The sequence below is a fragment of the Misgurnus anguillicaudatus genome, chromosome 13 (genome assembly GCF_027580225.2).
Source record: "Misgurnus anguillicaudatus chromosome 13, ASM2758022v2, whole genome shotgun sequence".
NCBI classification, from domain to species: domain Eukaryota; kingdom Metazoa; phylum Chordata; class Actinopteri; order Cypriniformes; family Cobitidae; genus Misgurnus; species Misgurnus anguillicaudatus.
In genome coordinates, this window is record NC_073349.2 from 14,926,404 (window position 1) to 14,945,521 (window position 19,118).

General features: G+C 37.9%; 1 protein-coding gene across 2 annotated transcripts in view; it reads right to left on the bottom strand.

The window, feature by feature from the left end:
• Positions 1–311: 311 nt before the first annotated feature.
• The window catches only part of arfgef2 (ADP-ribosylation factor guanine nucleotide-exchange factor 2 (brefeldin A-inhibited)), a 38,681-nt gene continuing 19,874 nt past the window's right edge, over positions 312–19,118 (bottom strand). For both annotated transcript variants that reach the window (XM_055188223.2, XM_055188222.2), the window contains exons 22-39: positions 17,533–17,680; positions 17,328–17,424; positions 17,196–17,236; positions 13,629–13,798; positions 13,392–13,543; positions 12,289–12,461; positions 12,042–12,202; positions 11,830–11,960; positions 11,614–11,743; positions 11,391–11,526; positions 11,069–11,207; positions 10,768–10,825; positions 10,441–10,555; positions 6,350–6,489; positions 5,925–6,096; positions 5,625–5,763; positions 5,164–5,281; positions 312–1,855 (exon numbers count right to left, since the gene is read on the bottom strand). In XM_055188223.2, the coding sequence (XP_055044198.2) occupies positions 1,691–1,855; positions 5,164–5,281; positions 5,625–5,763; positions 5,925–6,096; positions 6,350–6,489; positions 10,441–10,555; positions 10,768–10,825; positions 11,069–11,207; positions 11,391–11,526; positions 11,614–11,743; positions 11,830–11,960; positions 12,042–12,202; positions 12,289–12,461; positions 13,392–13,543; positions 13,629–13,798; positions 17,196–17,236; positions 17,328–17,424; positions 17,533–17,680 (2,385 nt within the window). In that variant the 3' untranslated portion in view covers positions 312–1,690. The remainder of the gene's footprint in view (positions 1,856–5,163; positions 5,282–5,624; positions 5,764–5,924; positions 6,097–6,349; positions 6,490–10,440; positions 10,556–10,767; positions 10,826–11,068; positions 11,208–11,390; positions 11,527–11,613; positions 11,744–11,829; positions 11,961–12,041; positions 12,203–12,288; positions 12,462–13,391; positions 13,544–13,628; positions 13,799–17,195; positions 17,237–17,327; positions 17,425–17,532; positions 17,681–19,118) is intronic.

The window sequence follows — 19,118 nt, forward strand, 5'->3', positions numbered from 1 at the left end:
AAAGCAACACCGCACCGGTTTACACATTTAAAGGGACCATATTCGCACTAACTTCTGCTAATATATTCACGAGCTCGTTAATTTGGCAAGTTGTTTTTTTTAACAACAAATTTCTTGACATTAATAAGAATGTGATGTTATATGAATATAGATGAGCGTTAAATGAAACAAAGAGTAGCAGAATTACTATGGTAACCTTTGTTACCCCCAAAACGCTCTCTTGGTGCGTTTAACTGCTGTAGCGACACCCCGTGGCGCTGTCAAATAAATATTAATCTATAATCTTCTTTAATAATAAAAGTAACAAAACATCGGAGAAAATTCAACTTTATTGATGACTTCACCAAATGCTTGTAAGATTACATCACAATATGTATAGAGTTGAACATTATTCTGCATATTTTACATTAAAACTTTACACGTTTCTTTCGTATACTGTATATATTTATATTTCCCAGTCTCAAAGGGAGGCAAGTAGACATCCATAGTTGCAAGGGTAGGAATGGTTTTCAGAAAATACTTAAATGCACTTCAAGAACGAAATACATCCTTAATGGAAATGAATGAGGAGTTGAATCTAAATTTGTAATATACTAGTTAGACATGTCGTGGTGATGTAATAAAGGTATACCTGGATTATACAGTATATTTGAATTAGCTTCTTTTTTGATAATGATACCAGTAAATGGCATCCATGATGTAAACTTTAGCAAAGATTCAGTCTGACACAAAAAAAACTAAAACATTGGTGCACTTAAATTAAATATTCATTTGATATATGGTTTTAATGATAAATACAGATACATCTAAAATAAAAGAACCCTTATATAGAAAATGTAGCTGGAACCTGCCTGATGTGTGGTATTTGGGAAATGGTAGTGTCTGTTTAGTTGAATTAACAATAACAAGTGTACGCATTGACACCTGTAAAATAAACAATAAATGTTTTACATTCTTTGAGCTTTAAACTCGAGTAGGGCTACCACAAACTTTAAAGCTAGCCTGAATCTGGGTTCAATAAACTAGCCCTTAAACTGTTATTGGAGATGAATGTTTAATTTTATAACAGTTTTAGTAAAGGACAAAAACAATGCACATTTCAGGACCAATCAATCATTTACAAAAATGCCACGGCCAGCTGGCAAAGGCAAACTGCACATTATCTGTCATACCATTAACCGTCTGTCTGTTAGACATAATAAGGGTTTATATAATTATTCTTATGAATTAATTTCTTTTGAGATATGTATATATGCTTAGCCTTTAAAACAAACAAAATAATTGAACACAAGACAAAAACCAACAAATTGAAATCAACAGACAATCAGAAACCAGCTATATACCAGTACTGGTAATAAATTATTGTTGTAGCCATCCTAAATAAAAATAAACAAATATGACTCATGACTTCAATAACACAGACGGATGACACAGTGGAGGTGTCAGCGTCGAGAAGCCCTGCTGGGTCACAGTGCTGCTTTCTTTTTGGGGAGTGGCTGTTGGTCGATGAATCAAAACTGGCAGAAGAAAACGCACGAGTCTGAGTCACACATTTCTGCATCAGGCTTAGCATCCCTGTACACTTTAACATCCACAGGAGAAGGTGCTTATATGTTCTGACCATCCATCGGTCTCATCTCCAGCCTGTTTATTTCCCAGTTCATAGCTGTGATCCCAGTTCTGATGTAATTTAGGATGATAAAGGCTGCGCTTGGCCCAACTGCGGAGCGGCGATGTGGAAGACCGAACCAATACGGAGGAAAAATCGCCGCAGAGCTGCGCGGAGCTCTGGAATGAGGTCAAACTGAATCATCTCGCACAGATGGTGGTAGTAGCAGGAGGCATGAGGCTTGAACTGCAGGGAGAGAAGAAGGTTAGAGGGAATTATGCTAAAGAAAGTAATATTAATTCAAGACCTTTTGACCTTGTGTCAATCTACAGAGGAACACCTGATGTTATCAGAACAGTGATGAACGGAAATGTTTATTTTAGAAATGGAAATGGAAGATCCCCAGGGTGGCCAATCGTCTGTTTGCGTTAAATCGCAAGTCTCTTTTACATATAAAGGTCATCATACTGACAAGCGGGCTTATCAGCAGGGTGCTTTCCATAATGAAAGCCTTAAGGGATAGTTCACCCAAAAATTTAAATTCTGTCATCATTTACTCACTCTCATGATGTTACAAACCTGTATACATTTATTTTGATAAACACAAAAGGTGATTTTCTTTAGGAATGTTTGTAACCAAACCGATCAGAAGCCCCATTGACCTCCATATATTCTTCATTAAGTATTCTACTATAGATGTCAATGAGGCTTCTGATTGGTTTGGTTACAAACATTCCCCAGAATGTCTTCCTTTGTGTTGATCAGAACAACACAGTTTATACAGGTTTGTAACAACATGAGGATGAGTAAATTAATTTTCATTTTTTGGTGAACTATTCCCTTTAACACACAACCATGAAGGATAAGAGATATTCAAAACAGGGCTTTCCTCCAGGAAATATCCTACATCACTACACTCCCCAGTATGTTTACAAAGGAACTATTGATTGAGTTCTGTTTCATGGAGCCAAAATGCAAAAAGTCTAACATCAGTGTTGGGGGCAACTCATTACAAGTAACTTGCATTACGTAATAATATTACTTTTCTGAAGTAACAAATAAATTACTTTATAAAATGTACACATTAATATTTGAGGTACTTTTTAAAAAACTTTAAAAACTATTACTTTTCAGTTTAATTTATTTTGATTAAAAAAAAATTACTGAATTAAACTGAATTTATATCACGGGCCTGTTGTTATTCTGATTGGCTTAGAAATGTTCCATGTGTGTGGATTATTTTTCTGTAAACTACACACCTAACCTGTGAAATGTCTTAAATAGGCACCAGGGCGATGTTAGTGGTATAAGAGGAATAATTGACTATGGTCCTATGAATTATAAGAAAACAATGCATACCCGTGGTGTTGTTGGGTGTGCATTTTTTCTAATAATTCAACGGCCCGTCATCAATTGTTCCTTACATATTAACATAGAATTACACACTCTATGCGCCGCAGCTGAGCAGGAACAGTTTAAGTCAGAAACAATGACTTTTTGCAATTTTGCGAAGGAAATACGCAATTTCTGAAACTTCTCTGTCATAAAAAACACCTGCAAGGCCTGAAAGAGATCAAGCCTCAGCCAAGTACGCAAAAGTAACTTAAAAGTAACTTAAGCATTACTTTCCATGAGAAGTAACTAAGTAATGCAATTAGTTACTTTTTGGGGGAGTAACTTAATATTGTAATGCATTACTTTAAAAGTAACTTCCAAAACACTGTCTAACATCTTTAACTTTGTAATAATTATGTTCAAAATTACCATGTGAAACGGGTAAAAATGGGTTTTGGCAGTAAGTAAAATTAAATCTGTCCTATAGTATCAGGAAAACTACATTCCATTTAACCAGTTAACTGGCGCTGTCCCATGAGCGGGACACCTAAGTTTACTTCAATATTTTTAATGTAAATGTTAATCTATCACGGCAAACTACATATTGTTGGAAATGTCTAAGAATGTAGTTTTTATACATCAAAACCTTTTAGCAGTAATAATAATGCAGTAACTGTCATTTATTCACTTGTGACAAGATTATGCAGCAAACCTCATGAACATTTTTGATAATTTTATGTATTAAAAATAATATAATATTTCACTTTTTGTTTATTACAAATAAATGTAAACTGCTATAAAAATTATTTTCACCTCCAGACACTTCCGTAAAAAACGTTAAAGTGTCTTCTTTAAAACAAGACCAAAATTAGGGTTGTAGACCAAAACAATGAGTTATATTAATTTGAAGGTGTACATTACTTTTCACGACCCCCCATCACTTAAAAAGGGATGCACCAGTTAAAGGGTTAAGTAGATTTTTATGAGTTCTATAGGAACTTTGCAATAATACTATGTATTCCATTTTATATATTTAGTTATTTTCATTTTTTTGTGTTATTTTGTCATGTAAAACTGCTTTGAGACAATGAACAAGCGCTATATAAATAAATTTGAATTGTTTGAAAAAAAATTCCTTGTGTTTAATCTAAGCAAGAGCAGAGAAATTACAAAATTTTCATTTCTGGGTGAAAAAAACTTCATTAACCAACCAAATCAAAATTGAGGAACAAAAATCACAACCTGTCTGAATGAATTTTGTGACAGGTGGGTGATTTTCTAACCTTTTAGTCGGTTATATTTTCATTATTTTATTAATTTGATACTCATTGTCATGGATCACAAGATCTTACAGGCCATAACATCATCATATTTTCTATAAAAGTGTCTGAAATAGCTGAAAATCATCATGACCTCCTGTTGTCCAAAATAGTAAATTCTGTTACTGTCAAACTGTTACCAAGGTTCAGTAATGGTGCATTCACACCAGACGCGGAAGAGGCAGTGATTTACATGTTAAGTCAATGCAAAGAATAGGCATCCTGTGGCGTGGTAAGCGCGAATGGTGCAGATCAATTGAGCATTGCCACATGATCCGCGCAAGTTGAAAAATCTGAACTTTGGCAGATTTTCGGCCGCGTTAACCAATCAGGAGCTTGCTCTAGCAGTGACATGATTACAGAAAGCAAGCAGAGGCAGAAAAATAAAACAAAGGAGGACAATCATCATCGCTACACAAGACGACATCTTACTTTTACAGGAATTAAAAGGATCTTGTTTGGAAGGAGGTCTAACAATCTGAGCTATATAAGGCCCTCCGATGATGCAAATTTACACGTGAATGTCTCGAATAACTAGAATTTTACGTGCGAATGAAGCGAGTAAACTCAACAAGTAAACTGTTCAAGCTTCCAACTACGCACGAATAGCACATTTTTGCCGCCTCTTCCGCGTCTGGTGTGAATGCACAGTAACAGTGCTGACATTATGTAACAGAACTAGACAGGCAGAACATGCATTATCTGTCTCTCTTTCTCTCTTTCCCTCAACATGATACCAAATTATTAAAAAAAATATGTCAATTGTGTTTACATGGAGAGCAAAATAATTAGTGATCATTTTACGGCTGCCAAGATTTGTCATCCATCTTTGGCAGGTGTGGCAAAACTAATTCTGTACACACATCTAATCACTCAGAAGGTTTTTATGCAAGTCATTACTTTTTCATCAGGCAGTCTGAGTGTCCTGGTGAGGAGCAGCAACAGGAGACTCGTCCAGGCTTCCCGGTGGCTCTCTGAGGTAAGACGGATGAAGTAAGCCAGAGCTTCACTACACACTCTAAAACACACAGAAACACGTACGTTACCCCCACCCGTCCCAAAACCTTCTTAAATCATCTTATATCTGACATTTATTTGTTCTTACTGCATTACATTTAGTCATAAAAATAATCCCTCTAACTGATTGGTCCTCATTTGATTTAACTGATGACTGTGGCGTATATATATATTTAATGATTTAAATTATAATGCATCATTATGATTTTATTATCGTGATCGCTGACATATAATAATATAATTAATATAATGAATCAAATTAAGTACTATTTGTAAAATACTAATTGTATTAAACGTGGTTGATCTTGGTGTGATTAATGAATGAGGCAGATGGCTGCACTCACTGCAGCAGACGTGTCTGGATGTCTGGCCAGGAGCTCTGCAGCTGCGTGTCAGAGTACATGCGAAAGAGGATCCTCAGACTACAGGCCAGACTGCTGGTCTCTTGCTTCAAAAGATTTGGTTTTGACTTCCCCTTAAAACCTACACACGAGCCCACACATTCAAAAAAAATATAGAAAGACAGGCACAGTTAAAAAGGGCAGTTGCCTAAAATGACAGGATTACCACAACCCAGACAAGGAAATAAAGATTGACATTTGTAATGACTTTTAAAAACTGGCAGGAAGCCAACAGGCACAGACCTGCTCTCCATAGTGTCGTCCTCTGCTCATTGTTGGAGTTAAAGTCCTTGGCAAACCTGTGGGACTCGAGGAGGCAGTCGAGTAGTTTGAAGAGGTGCTGTGACGACAGGTGTCTGTACATGCCCTGATCCGGCTCCGCTTCTCCATCGTCTGCCTCCTCAAGCGCATCTCGCTGCCGAGAAACACATAAGGCCAAACTTATTATTACAAGATTTGTTATGCTATATAATTTGCTTTATTGATGTATATTTTATAAAATACATTCAGAAATTTTTTTTTGCTTAATTTAAATTCTAAGAGCTTGAGCTTGTTCGATGTGATGATTTGTCTTTGGGGGGTTGCAAAGAGATGCACCTTACACAAGGAGGGAGCATGTCAAAAAGTTTGAGAACCAGTGCAAAGTTGTATTATTGTTTCCAACAAACCTGAGCAGCAGCCATGTTCTCAGCATCTTCCCTCTTGCTGGTAGCTGGGTAGAATACAATGTTGTCTATGGTCTGAATCAACTCCAGCTGTACAACGCATTTTATAAGCAGGCCTGCAAACAGCCTGTGGTCCGAGACCCCTAGATCAGACCAGAGAATACACCTTGAAGCATGCATACATATAGACAGCCTATAGTAAAGCGAAAAATAGGTAGTTAATAGTTTTGGTAAGAGAGGAAATATTTTGAATTTGGTCAATAATTTTCAGAGACAGAAACTGTATCCATAATAAAACCTAAAATAGGAAGTGATAATTTCGTTTAAACATAATGTGGCTGTCGGTGGAAACTCAAGTAGATTATATGTGGTGTAGTCAGGTTATCGACATACAGTACATGTCTGCAGAATATCCAATATACAAATAACTATATGTGACACTGGACCACAAAACAAGTAATAGGGGTCAACTTTTTTAAATTGAGATAATCTAAAAGTTAAATAAATAAGCGAAAATTGAATAAATAATTGTTAATATTGGACAATATTTGCCTAAGATACAACTATTTAAAAAACTAGAGTGTGCAAAAAGTTAAAAGTTGTCCAAATGAAGTCCATAGCAACACAGTTTACATATTTTTTATATATATCTTCATGGAACATGACCTAATATCCTAATGATTTTTGGCATAAAAAAATCTAAAAATCGAATTTTAACCCAAACTATATATACCAATTCAATTCATGACATAGTACCTCAGAGGTAAATATTTGACCAAATGTACATTTTTTGTACCTAAAGTATATTTTAGGACATTTTTAAAGGGTACAGCTTGGTACCATTTTTTTCTGTGTGGCACATAGCATATATGCACCATTGACCCCTGTAAATCAATGCCAAAAAGAGAAAATGGCTTTCTGATACATTTTTACCAATATATGACCTAGGTTAAAGTCTCATAATCTAATGATGAGATTAGGAGTATCGAAGTTTGATTTCAATTATTGATTTCAATTTTTGACGTTATTTTACTCAAGCAGGATTAACCATTATGTCAGTAGCGCCTCACTGCAGAACACGACATCCAGTGGGCGGGGTTGGATTCAGATCCAGAGATCTCTTCCCACTGCATTTTGATTGGTCGGCAGTTTTACCACAAGACACGTCATACACGTGTTGTTGCATTTCCGCATTGAGTTGTAACTAAATTAAGTTATTATTTTGACAGAAAAACAAACTTTACTTATGACTACAATAAAAGTAGTGCCTTTAAGGTGAAAAGTAAGTTTTTTGCTATAAAGTTTTGGAGTAAAATATTTCAGGTACTAGGAGTAATCTTACAAAATGCAGTTTAATACCTATGAATGTATACAGTATAAATATGCATAATTATTAACATATGGCAAGAGCAATAATAAATTGAATGTTTATCTTGTAGGGACTTTGAACTTGTTTTTACGTGTCTTTGTTTACAGCCATTAGGAAACAGGTTTCCCTCGTAGATGGTTTACCTTTAAAAAAAAAAGTGCTAATAAAAGATATCAAATAAATTTGTGTTTTTATTTGGAATAAGTGGAATAATGTACAGCCAAGCGGGTCGCAAATATATCACTTCAGTGATATCACCCTGTCGGGAACGTCTCCCTTACCTCCCCTTACACTAACTGTAATCATTACTTACTAAATTATGAATCATTCTCGACAATATTTTATTAATGAAACGTAGACTTAAACTGATAAGAGCAAACGTATATAAAGTGGGAGGAGTTGGATCTACATCCAACCTCGCCCCCTAGATGTCGTGTTCTGCAGTGAGGACCATCTCGGTTATGTCAGAAGATTTTATGTGGAAAACAGTAAATCACAAAAAAAAATGACTTCAGATGGGTTGTCACAGACTCGGTTACAAATGTCTACCAATTAGTCCCACCAGGATTTCGTGACTCTTTTTAGGTGATTTTTGCAATCAAAATGACTAATTATGTGGGGGTAATTTCCAGATATTTGCGAAGAAATGTTTTCAAATTTGGGATAACATAAATGCCTAATATTAAATATTTACATTAAAAAAATGATTATTTGACCCATACAATGTATTGTTGGCTATTGTTACAAATATACGTGTACAACTTATGACTTTTATGGTTTTGTGGTCCAGGGTGACATATATAAAGAGCTCAGATGCAAAAGCCGATAAACGCCACCTCTGTCAAATATGTAATAATGATATTGACTGCTCTCGGCAGGTATTATACAGTCATAGGATATTTTTGCTTCAAATCTGCTTAACTCTTTCCCCGCCAGCGTTTTTTTAAAAAGTTGCCAGCCAGAGCCAGCATTTTCCATGATTTTCACAAAAGTTTAATGCCTTCCAAAAAATGTTATTCTTTAAATATATAAACAAACAATATATCAGATGAAAGAACAGACCCTCTGCTTTCAGACAAAAAGAAACCGTTTCATCCTACCTTCATTAGTTCTCTTGTAATTACCTCTCAAACATGGGTAGGTTTCTTCAAAAACACCCAATTTTGAGCAAAAAGCTGAGATAATTCCATTTTTGCGAAGGATTTTGATAGAGATCAGATGCAGAGCGATCTTTAAAACATACACAGAGTTCTTTCTCTTTCACGTGAGGCGCTACTTCCGGGTTGTATAAGTTGCGGAAGTGCGCCACCTGGTGGATAATAGCGGTATTGCGGAAAGACGGAAAATCTCGTCATTGGCGGGGAAGCGTTTTCTCTTAATTGACGAGATATCTCGTCAATGGCGGCGAAAGAGTTAATCCCAGCCTCAGGCAATTCAGAAATGCCGATTTGTTGGCAAAATCAGTTAAACGTCCTCTAATGGCGCTTTTCCATTGCATAGTACCCCACGGTTTAGTCCAGCCTGGGCCGGGTCAGCTCACCTCACTTTGGCTTGGTTAGCTTTTCCATTGAGTTTAGTATCACTTCGCAGTGGGAGGGATTATAGGCGTGTTGTTATATTTGCGCTGCCTGCTGTGACATCATACAAGTGAGAGCGTCGTTGTACATTCCCATTCATTTATTTATTTATCAGTCCGCCACAAAATTAAAATTGACCACCACAAACAGACGTTTGCACATCGTGTTTATCACTATACCTCTGTCTTACATGACAGTTTCTGTACAAACACCCGCTGCGTCAGCCGACGGCGCTCCGCGGAGCCTCATTTAGGTTGCATTTAAGCATATAATGCTGACGTGCTCGTCGCAAATGTTCCGCCACAAACTGCAAGTCTGGAAAAAACTGTTATGGTGTGCCGGATTCTCAACATGTGGATGTTTTTCATCGCTTAATGGGAGTTTGGGAACTTATAGCAGAGCAGATGACAACATGTTTGCTCGAGGCAGCGCAAGCTAGTATTGAGATAAAGCTAATCTTTTACATTATAGCGATGACGTGACGATTCTCTCAGACCAATCAGTGATCTACAGTGTTTTCGCGTCACGTTTGGTATCAGCTCGGGTCGTTTGGAACCCCAACCGAGGTGGTACGAAAAAAAGTATCGGGTACTACGTACTGCACCCATTGGAAAAGCTCCCAAAAGTAAGCTGACCCGACCCAAACTAAACCAAACCGTGGGGTACTATGCAATGGAAAAGCGCCATAAGAGCACCGAAAAAGAATTGGATACAATAAAGGCACGCTTACATCAAGGTTTTTTTGCACAGTTATAAAAGGTTTACCAAATATATTAGGATATTGACCGAATTTTAGACCCTTTTTCTTTTATTTAGAACAGGACAGTAAAGAGTGACTGGAGATTTTTGCAGCTTGCAGAGAGTCAAATTTGTTAAATACCAATGAAGTGAAATTTGTGAAAATAAGGCATTTTAATTACTGACTAATAACCTTTTCAATGCCATTAAGTGAAATTACTAAACCTAAACATAAGAGCCTGATAAAAAATGCTAATTTACAAGAAAGCATGTCAGATGCACTTAGAGGGTTTTGCATCTGTGATCTTCATGAATTCCTTTTGCATAAAATGTATTTAGAACATCCTGCCATTCAAAGAATACTTTATTTGCATATTGACATCAGAGGATTTCTGTGTTTAAGTACATACTGATGTGGGACTTTCCTTTCCAGGTGTCATCGCTGGCAGTGGACATCTGACTGTGGGCTCTCTCTGACAGGGTCCTTTCAAAGCTGCTCTGAGACTGAGTATCCACATCAACATCCTAAACAAGCGCACACAAACGCATGCGTTTATTTGACCGCAGCCTAAAATGCAAATATCCACTATATATAGCAAGCAAAGTCTATGCTGGGTGTGTCTTAATGCTACAAGAAAACTACAATTTATAAAAGATTATGGGCTTAGGGGTGCTTATTTGCCGGTGATTATTCATGTGTGCATTGGCAATATTTATTTAAGTTCTTGTCATCTCACCATGTGTTTCCCTTCTCCCACCTCCTCTTCCTGTCCAGCTGGTCGCCATGTCAACAAGCTGTTAAAAGCAAAGTCAGAATAAAACCGAGAGAGCGTTTAATAAGCAGACTGTCCAAAAACATGGTCATGTATCATAAACAGGGTGAAATATGTTTGCAGCATATGAACGACATACAGTATTGTGCAAAAGGTGGCTCAAGACTTTTGCAAAGTATGGTTTATGCACTTTTTTTCACAACTGTAAATAAATAATTGTATCGATGTATCATTGAAACAGATGGTGTGTGCAAGAGTGTCATACACATGAGGGCTGGTGGTCTGGAAGATGTCCAGCATGCAGGCACACGTGACGTCCCACACCTCCAGACTAAACTTCTCTCCGTTCAGGATCACCAGGTTCTCCAGACAGTTTGTGCCCGACCGCGCCAGCTGCTCATTATCTGAAAACAGAGACACCCTGTGTTACCACACCCTGCCGATTTTAAACGCCGCTGATATGTTTCCATTAATACGACACGTGTAGGTGTCGTGTTATTGTACTGTTGTGCTAACCGTATCGGCTGCAGACGGTCAAGCCCTAAACTTCCCAAAACTCTCCCAAATGATATATGCAAAATCCCCACCTTGTTTCACACACCACTGCAGCTGTGCAAAAATATCTGCCAGGAGCACTTCGCTAAGAGGCTCGTAAAACTGCGTAAACACGTCGCAGATCGCGTACAGGGCGTGGTTACACGTTGTCGTCATCCATTCGGTTTTCTATGTGAACATACAGTGATATAGAAAAAGCAGTGATGTAACAATTAAATCACTAGTATCACTATTTAAAGTTAGTCACCGACTTACCTCAGTTTGCTGCTCCGGAAGCTTCATATTATCGAAGATGCGAAAAATGATCCGGAAGAGGTCGTGCCACCAGTGCTTCTCGAAAGTGTGCCCATAACTTTTCATGATCTCAAACATGACGGTCAGTCCTCTGTAAGACACGACACACACTCTCATTGAGCCAAACAGCCACTTTACGGTGATGAAGAGAGTAGTTGGGTAGAGAAGGGGGCGCACCTAGTCCTGACGTCCAGTTTACAACGGTTGATGATGCAGGAAAGCTCGAACAGGATGGGGAACCAGCCTCGCACCCAGACGCGGTCACCGGGGGCGACGTTCATGTCATCGCTGGTGTACTCTCTTAGCGCCTGCAAACGTAGAAATGACTGTAATGGATAATCTTCAAGTGGCATTGTGGGTAATCCTAAGAGCGAGGTTACAGCACTAACCTGCGGCCGTTCAGAGACGTATTTAGCACAGTGGCGGATTAGCCGAATGGCTTCCATACTGGTGTCGGGAAACGCAGCGTTGCAAACAAACTCTGATAAACATTTCACCGCGTCCTGGAAAGAGTCGATGGCTGCCGCAAAGTGCTGCTGAAATGTGTTCACTGTGGAGAAGATGATAATGTTTTACTACCGATCTACAAAAAATTATAAATACCCATTCATAATGGAGATAATTGGTGGTACTTACTGACAATGTGCCCTGTGGTCTGAAACGCAAGGTCGACGATGTTTTCGTCATGGTCTGATGCCGCATGGTGGAACACAGAGAAGATGTTTTTCCAGCCTGAACGAATATTAGCAGCCTGAGAGTTCACCATTTGGGCAACACAACGTATCACCATGTCCCGGATAGTAGGAGACCTTTGGAAAGGATAAGGGGTAATTATTACAGAAACAAGCATTGAGATAAGTATGTGGGTGATTCTCGCGAAATTAGACTTATGAGGTGTCATGAAACATTTTGATAAATAAAAGTAAATGCAAAGTAAGAGTATTAAAATAAGAACCATATGGTTACAAACATCTCTTCATGTACTATTTTGCACATGATTTTTAAATGACATCATACAAACCAATTTTATTGTTTTTACACATTTAAGGGGAAAATTTTCATTACCGCAACGTGTCCATGACTGGATTTGGGTTTTTAGACATGGAAATATTTATAATTAAAATATCTAAAAAATAAAAAGCTTCAGTGCATGTTATACTATAAACATTTACAATAAAGAAACATGTGCTATTTGGTAATCATTAGTAAATGTAGAGAGAGAGAAAAACTTTCTCATCCTCCGCAACAATTTTCAATAATTGTTTAAGCTCTCAAGGAACTAACATTTTCAAAAAAAAAAAATGTTGGAAGGGGCATAATTGACTGTGACACTCAAGATGGCTACCAGGTAAGCAGTTCTTATTTTTTCTCTCCAGATAAAAGTTGAAATTTTGTTTGTCAAAGTACCTAGACAACTTTTTAGTTCCCATTACCGAAACATGAGTTTGTAAATGCATTTATTTAATGTTATATAATTTTCCAGTAATGACCATTTTTGATAATGGCAATCTAAAAAATTTAAATAATTCTATAGGACATATTTTTTAATCCTCTAAAAATCATGGTTATAGTAAGTTCAGACATTAATCTTATATGTGCAAAAAAATCTGATGCTGGACACCTTCTAAGTCTGGATTTCGTGAGAATCGCTTATGTTTATTCTGTTTTATATACTATATTATGTGTATTCAGAATTATAATTTCTACAATCACTCTCTGTCTGTCCCCACGTTCCTCACCTGTTCTTCTTCACAATGTGTTCAAATGGCCTTAAAAAGTCCTTTTGGAACCGGAAGTTGGCCAGTTCTCCTTTCTCCAGGAACTTCATTGAAAGTTGTCTCAGGGAGTCCACAGCAAAGATGGCCACATCCTCGTTGGGATTGCAACCCACCTACCATACCAAAAGAAAAATTGATTTACTAGGTTTACTGTGTGATTATGTATTAAAGGTGCCATGTTTGTCTCTGCCCACCGACCTTGTTGAAATGATCTCCGATGACCTGCCAGATGCGTGACCATTGCAAGCGAATACGGTTCATGTTGTAGTAGGAGATCTCCACTATCTTCTGCAGACTGAACATGCGAGGCTGGTGCGCCGAGGCCAGTTCGTCCATTGACACCGCACACAACCAACGCACAAAGTCCACTGGAGACCAAAGCAGAGTTCACAACCAACATGAATTATGGGATGGAGCTTAGTGACGTTTTGCCCTCAAAACAATTTATGTACATGAACAGATGTATTAACAGAACATATTGGGGAAGTTTCCCCAGACAGGGTTTAGATTAATCAACAACAGGCCTTATATTAGGACATTTTAGTAGTTTTTACAAACATACCCTACAAAAAACAATACTGGTGTGCATCTTGAGACAAAACAATGGCACTGACACATGTCAAGATGTGTCAGTGTGGAAAAAGGCAATCTCACAGTCTCATAAACGCTGGGTGAAAGAGGTGATGTCATATCTCAATCTTGAGCACCTTAAATATACTATCCGAGGCTCCTCTGGAAAGTTTTATGCAGTTTGGCAGCCCTTTTATCTTATTTTGAATCTTCATTGTAATTAATAATGATGACCAAAGTGTACCTTGGAAAAATAAATAGGTGTGCAGGGAATCAGTCCAGAGCCGGGCTGTAAATCAATGACCTAATGGTTTGAGGGTTCGGTGGCTAACAAAAGATTTCCAGGTTTCAACATTTCTCTGTCAGGATCAGCCCATAAACTGGATAAGTATTGAAATCCTCCATTATGGACCATTTAGTAAACACTTGTTTAAGGTTGTGAAGGGGCTCAATAAGTGTCTGCTTAAATTCATTTTAAAAGAAGCCTTTATAAATATTATTTATTAGACTGTGATGTGACATGTAATCCATTCGAAGAAAACCTAGCTGAAGTAATATTGAGTGCTTTACGGTTTTCAACATACAATCATTCTTTGGAAATATAACCTTGATATCTTAAATATTATTATTATTATTATTAAATATTGACCGAGTAAGGTCATGTCAAAAGATTAAAATCAATGTGAAATCAATGATTGAAACCAAACTTTGATGCTTCTTCTCAAAATTAGATTACAAGACTTTAGTCTGGATTTCACAGACATGGTCACATACACTCACCTAAAGGATTATTAGGAACACCATACTAATACTGTGTTTGACCCCCTTTCACCTTCAGAACTGCCTTAATTCTATGTGGCATTGATTCAACAAGGTGCTGAAATCATTCCTTAGAAATGTTGGCCCATATTGATAGGATAGCATCTTGCAGTTGATGCAGATTTGTGGGATGCACATCCAGGGCATAAAGCTCCCGTTTCACCACATCCCAAAGATGCTCTATTGGGTTGAGATCTGGTGACAGTGGGGGCCATTTTAGTACAGTGAACTCATTATCATGTGCAAGAAACCAATCAGAGGATGGGTACATGGTGGTCATAAAGGGATGGACATGGTCAGAAACAATGCTCAGGTAGGCCGTGGCATTTAAACGATGCCCATTTGGCACTAAGGGGCCTAAAGTGTGCCAAGAAAACATCCGCCACACCATTGCACCACCACCACCAGCCTGCACAGTGGTAACAAGACATGATGGATCCATGTTCTCATTCTGTTTACGCCAAATTCTGACTCTACCATCTGAATGTCTCAACAGAAATCGAGACTCAACAGACCAGGCAACATTTTTTCAGTCTTCAACTGTCCAATTTTGGTGAGCTTGTGCAAATTGTAGCTTCTTTTTCCTGTTGGTAGTGGAGATGAGTGGTACCCGGTGGGGTCTTCTGCTGTTGTAGCCCATCCGCCTCAAGGTTGTGCGTGTTGTGGCTTCACAAATGCTTTGCTGCATACCTTTGTTGTAACGAGTGGTTATTTCAGTCAAAGTTGCTCTTCTATCAGCTTAAATAAGTCGGCACATTCTCCTCTGACCTCTAGCATCAACAAGGCATTTTCGCCCACAGGACTGCCGAATACTGGTTGTTTTTCCCTTTTCACATCATTCTTTGTAAACCCTAGAAATGGTTGTGGGTGAAAATCCCAGTAACTGAGCAGATTGTGAAATAGTCAGACCGGCCCGTCTGGCACCAACAACCATCCCCTGCTCAAAATTGCTTAAATCGCCTTTCTTTCCCATTCTGACATTCAGTTTGGAGTTCAGGAGATTGTCTTGACCAGGACCACACCCCTAAATGCATTGAAGCGACTGCCGTGATTGGTTGATTAGATAATTGCATTAATGAGAAATTTAACAGGTGTTTCTAATAATCCTTTAGGTAATTGTGTATTTGCCAAACATTGTTAAACAAAAATTGCCTTATGTAAGAAGGGTTTATTATTAAACCTTGCATCAACATCTGATAATGGAAGTGACAAGTCTTAAAAACAGCCAAAGGCGATAGCATATACAAATTGATGGAAAGTGACATTAACAACAGGGAAAGCCCCTTTTTAAACAGGAAACAATTTATAGCGTGTCCAAAATGCCCTTATTTGAAAGGGGGGGGGGGCAAATGAGCTACAGCTCATCACTTCCTTACAGACAGACACTGAGTGCTTTTGGTTAAAATAGATCTGATTCCTGTGAATACAGTCTGAGACAATAGTATATTTAGCTGCATTAACACTAATAAACACAATTAGAAAAGCTGTTGGGTACTATTAACCAGTCAGTCAGAAGCCGTGGGCGGCGCTTAATCAGTGTGATGTCCCATTAAGATAATCAAAACAGCATGTCTAATGAGAATGCTTTGGTTTAATAGGGATTAAAAAAGGAGTGGGTGGATTTGTTTCATTGTAGGGTTGTGTTCCCACAGTGCCATCACACATCAATATGCAAAAAAGTAGATTTTGGATAATAAGTGCCTCTTAACTCTTTCCCCCGCCATTGACGAGTTATCCCGTCAATTAAGAGAAAACTCTTCCCTGCCAATAACAAGTTTTTACGGCAATCCATATTTCCACTATTATCCACTAGGTGGCGCACCTCCCCAACTTTTAAAACACTAAAGCATCAACTGATCCAAAGACAGTAAAAACTCTGACGGTTTAGATCATGGCTCTGAATCTGATTTCTAGCTTGTTTTGTTAAAAATTTAGTATTTTTGAAGAAAGCTACCCATATTTAAGAAGTGATAAAAGGAGAACAAATTAAGAGGGGATGAAATGTTTTTATTTTAGGTTTGTTTAAAAGGAAAAGGTCTGTTGTTTTATTTGATATATTGTATGTGTATATATTTAATGAAGGAAATTATTTGGATTGCATTAAACTTTTGTGAAAATCATAAAAATGCTGCCGTTTGCTGGCAACTTTAAAAAGAAAGAAGGCGGTGAAAGAGTTAAGTCACTTCCTTATGATGGTATGGACCAAATTAATGAATTGGTCTCATTCTATGAGAATAGAGACATGCTGTAAAAACAAGGACATTATAAAGACACCAATTTGTGTCATAAAACATTTAAAGGAGACTAAGAGTAGCATATATTTAATAAAAGTTAACTGTTCTCAAAGAGGCAAACACAAATCTATAAATAACCTACCAATTGCATTTCCATCAAGTTTAGTGGATCCAGTGAAGATCCTTAAAAAACAAAACAAAAAAAGAAGGAAGGTCATACAAAAGAGCATAAACAAAAACTGCATGTTTGTAATGTCCTATAACAGCAGCGCACCTGTCCACAGCCACCACTACACTCTGCGAGCTGGTCTCCCCCACCGACTCCTGGATGTGAGCCATCTGACGCTTGTCTGGACCTCCAACTAGAGTACCTGTGGGAGACCAATAATATTGTTTCGTTCCATATGGAACCCACTCTGCACATAGCAATAAACAAACCAGACCGAACGCTTTTTAACAGCAGTCTAACAATAACTTGCCTAAGCCTAGAGGCATGAATTCCTCTCCCCCTGTCGGGAAGCCCTTTATACTGCCTCCCTGGTCTCGAACCACACCGGAAATGTAGCGCGTCTTCACTCCTGTTCCGATCAACTGGGCCAATTCCAGCTGACTGATACACCTCAGAATCTATAAAGGGGACAACAAAAGAATATGTAGAGACGGCAGAAATGTTAGATATTTTGCACAAAAAGAGGGTACTCGGCAATATGGAGGAGAAAAAGTTATCGGCAGCATTGCGCGTGAAAGATTTGTCATTTTGTTTTAGACCAAAATCAACAATGGAACCAAAGTGTATTTTCGGAACAAAGCTGGAACACAGTAGAAGTCCTTATATGGGCACTTCATCCGGAATATCGCACGCACACACTAACGAAGAGCTGACACGAAATCAACATCACCAAAAAAGTGTGTTGTTGTTTGTGAGGGAAATTTAAGCTTGTTCAGCTTTCCAAAGAACACAGCATTACGCGTCATACCGCGTCATGAGTTGCAGACAGTAAGTAAAACTGCATCAAATGTCTGTGTTTTGTTGGCAATCCTCGCATCAGGGGCATAGCTAGAATTTTATTTTTGGGGGTCCAATCTTAAAATGAGGGGGCAATAGCTTAACACCTGTACACATTTAAAGGGGCCATGGCACAAGACTTTTTTAAGATGTCTATTAAATCTTTGTTGTCCCCAGAGAACATATGTGAAGTTTTAGCTCAAAATACCATATAAATAATTTATTATAGCATGTTAAAATTGCCACTTTGTAGGTGTGTGCAAAAGTTTGCAGTTTTGGGTGTGTCCTTTAAATTGCAAATGAGCTGATGAAATTCAAAACACTGATCACAATGATGGTGGTGTGTTGCAATTAAAACTCAATTGTGCTTTTCTCTGCACTAAATGGCAGTGCTGTGGTTGGATAGTGCAGATTAAGGGGTGGTATTATTATAATAAGGGCTTCTTATGTCATCATAAGGAGAGCTAAATTTCAACGACCTACTTTTTCATGTTCTTGTAGAGAATGGTTTACCAAAACTAAGTTACTGGGTTGATCTTTTTCACATTTTCTAGGTTGATAGAAGCACTGGGGACCCAATCATAGCACTTAAACATGAAAAAAGTCAGATTTTCATGCCATGGCCCCTTTAAAAACAACATATTTTTACTCTACTGTTTCAGCAGAACATGAAGTAGCACATTTTCTCCTTCCCGCTTATCTTACAGTGCATTCTACCGTGCAGCATTTTGATTGGTCAATCTATCAATCAGACTAAGAAATCAACATTTTCTTCTTATTATTTTTTAAGCAATTGGAAATCCAATCTGAGGGGGCAGACATGTAAATGAGGGGGCCAAGGCCCACCCAGCCCCCCTCGTGGCTACGCCCCTGCCTCGCATAAGTGCATATAATGTAAACAATATGTACATGTAGTGAATCATAAGTTATCTAGAGATAGTGAGATAATGTTTTGTGTGTGCATTATTTGCTCGTGACTCGCTCCACCCCCTCCAGAAACTTTTTTTTTTACAGAAAGTACCAGTACAGCTGATCTGTCTTTTATAAATTTGAATAAAC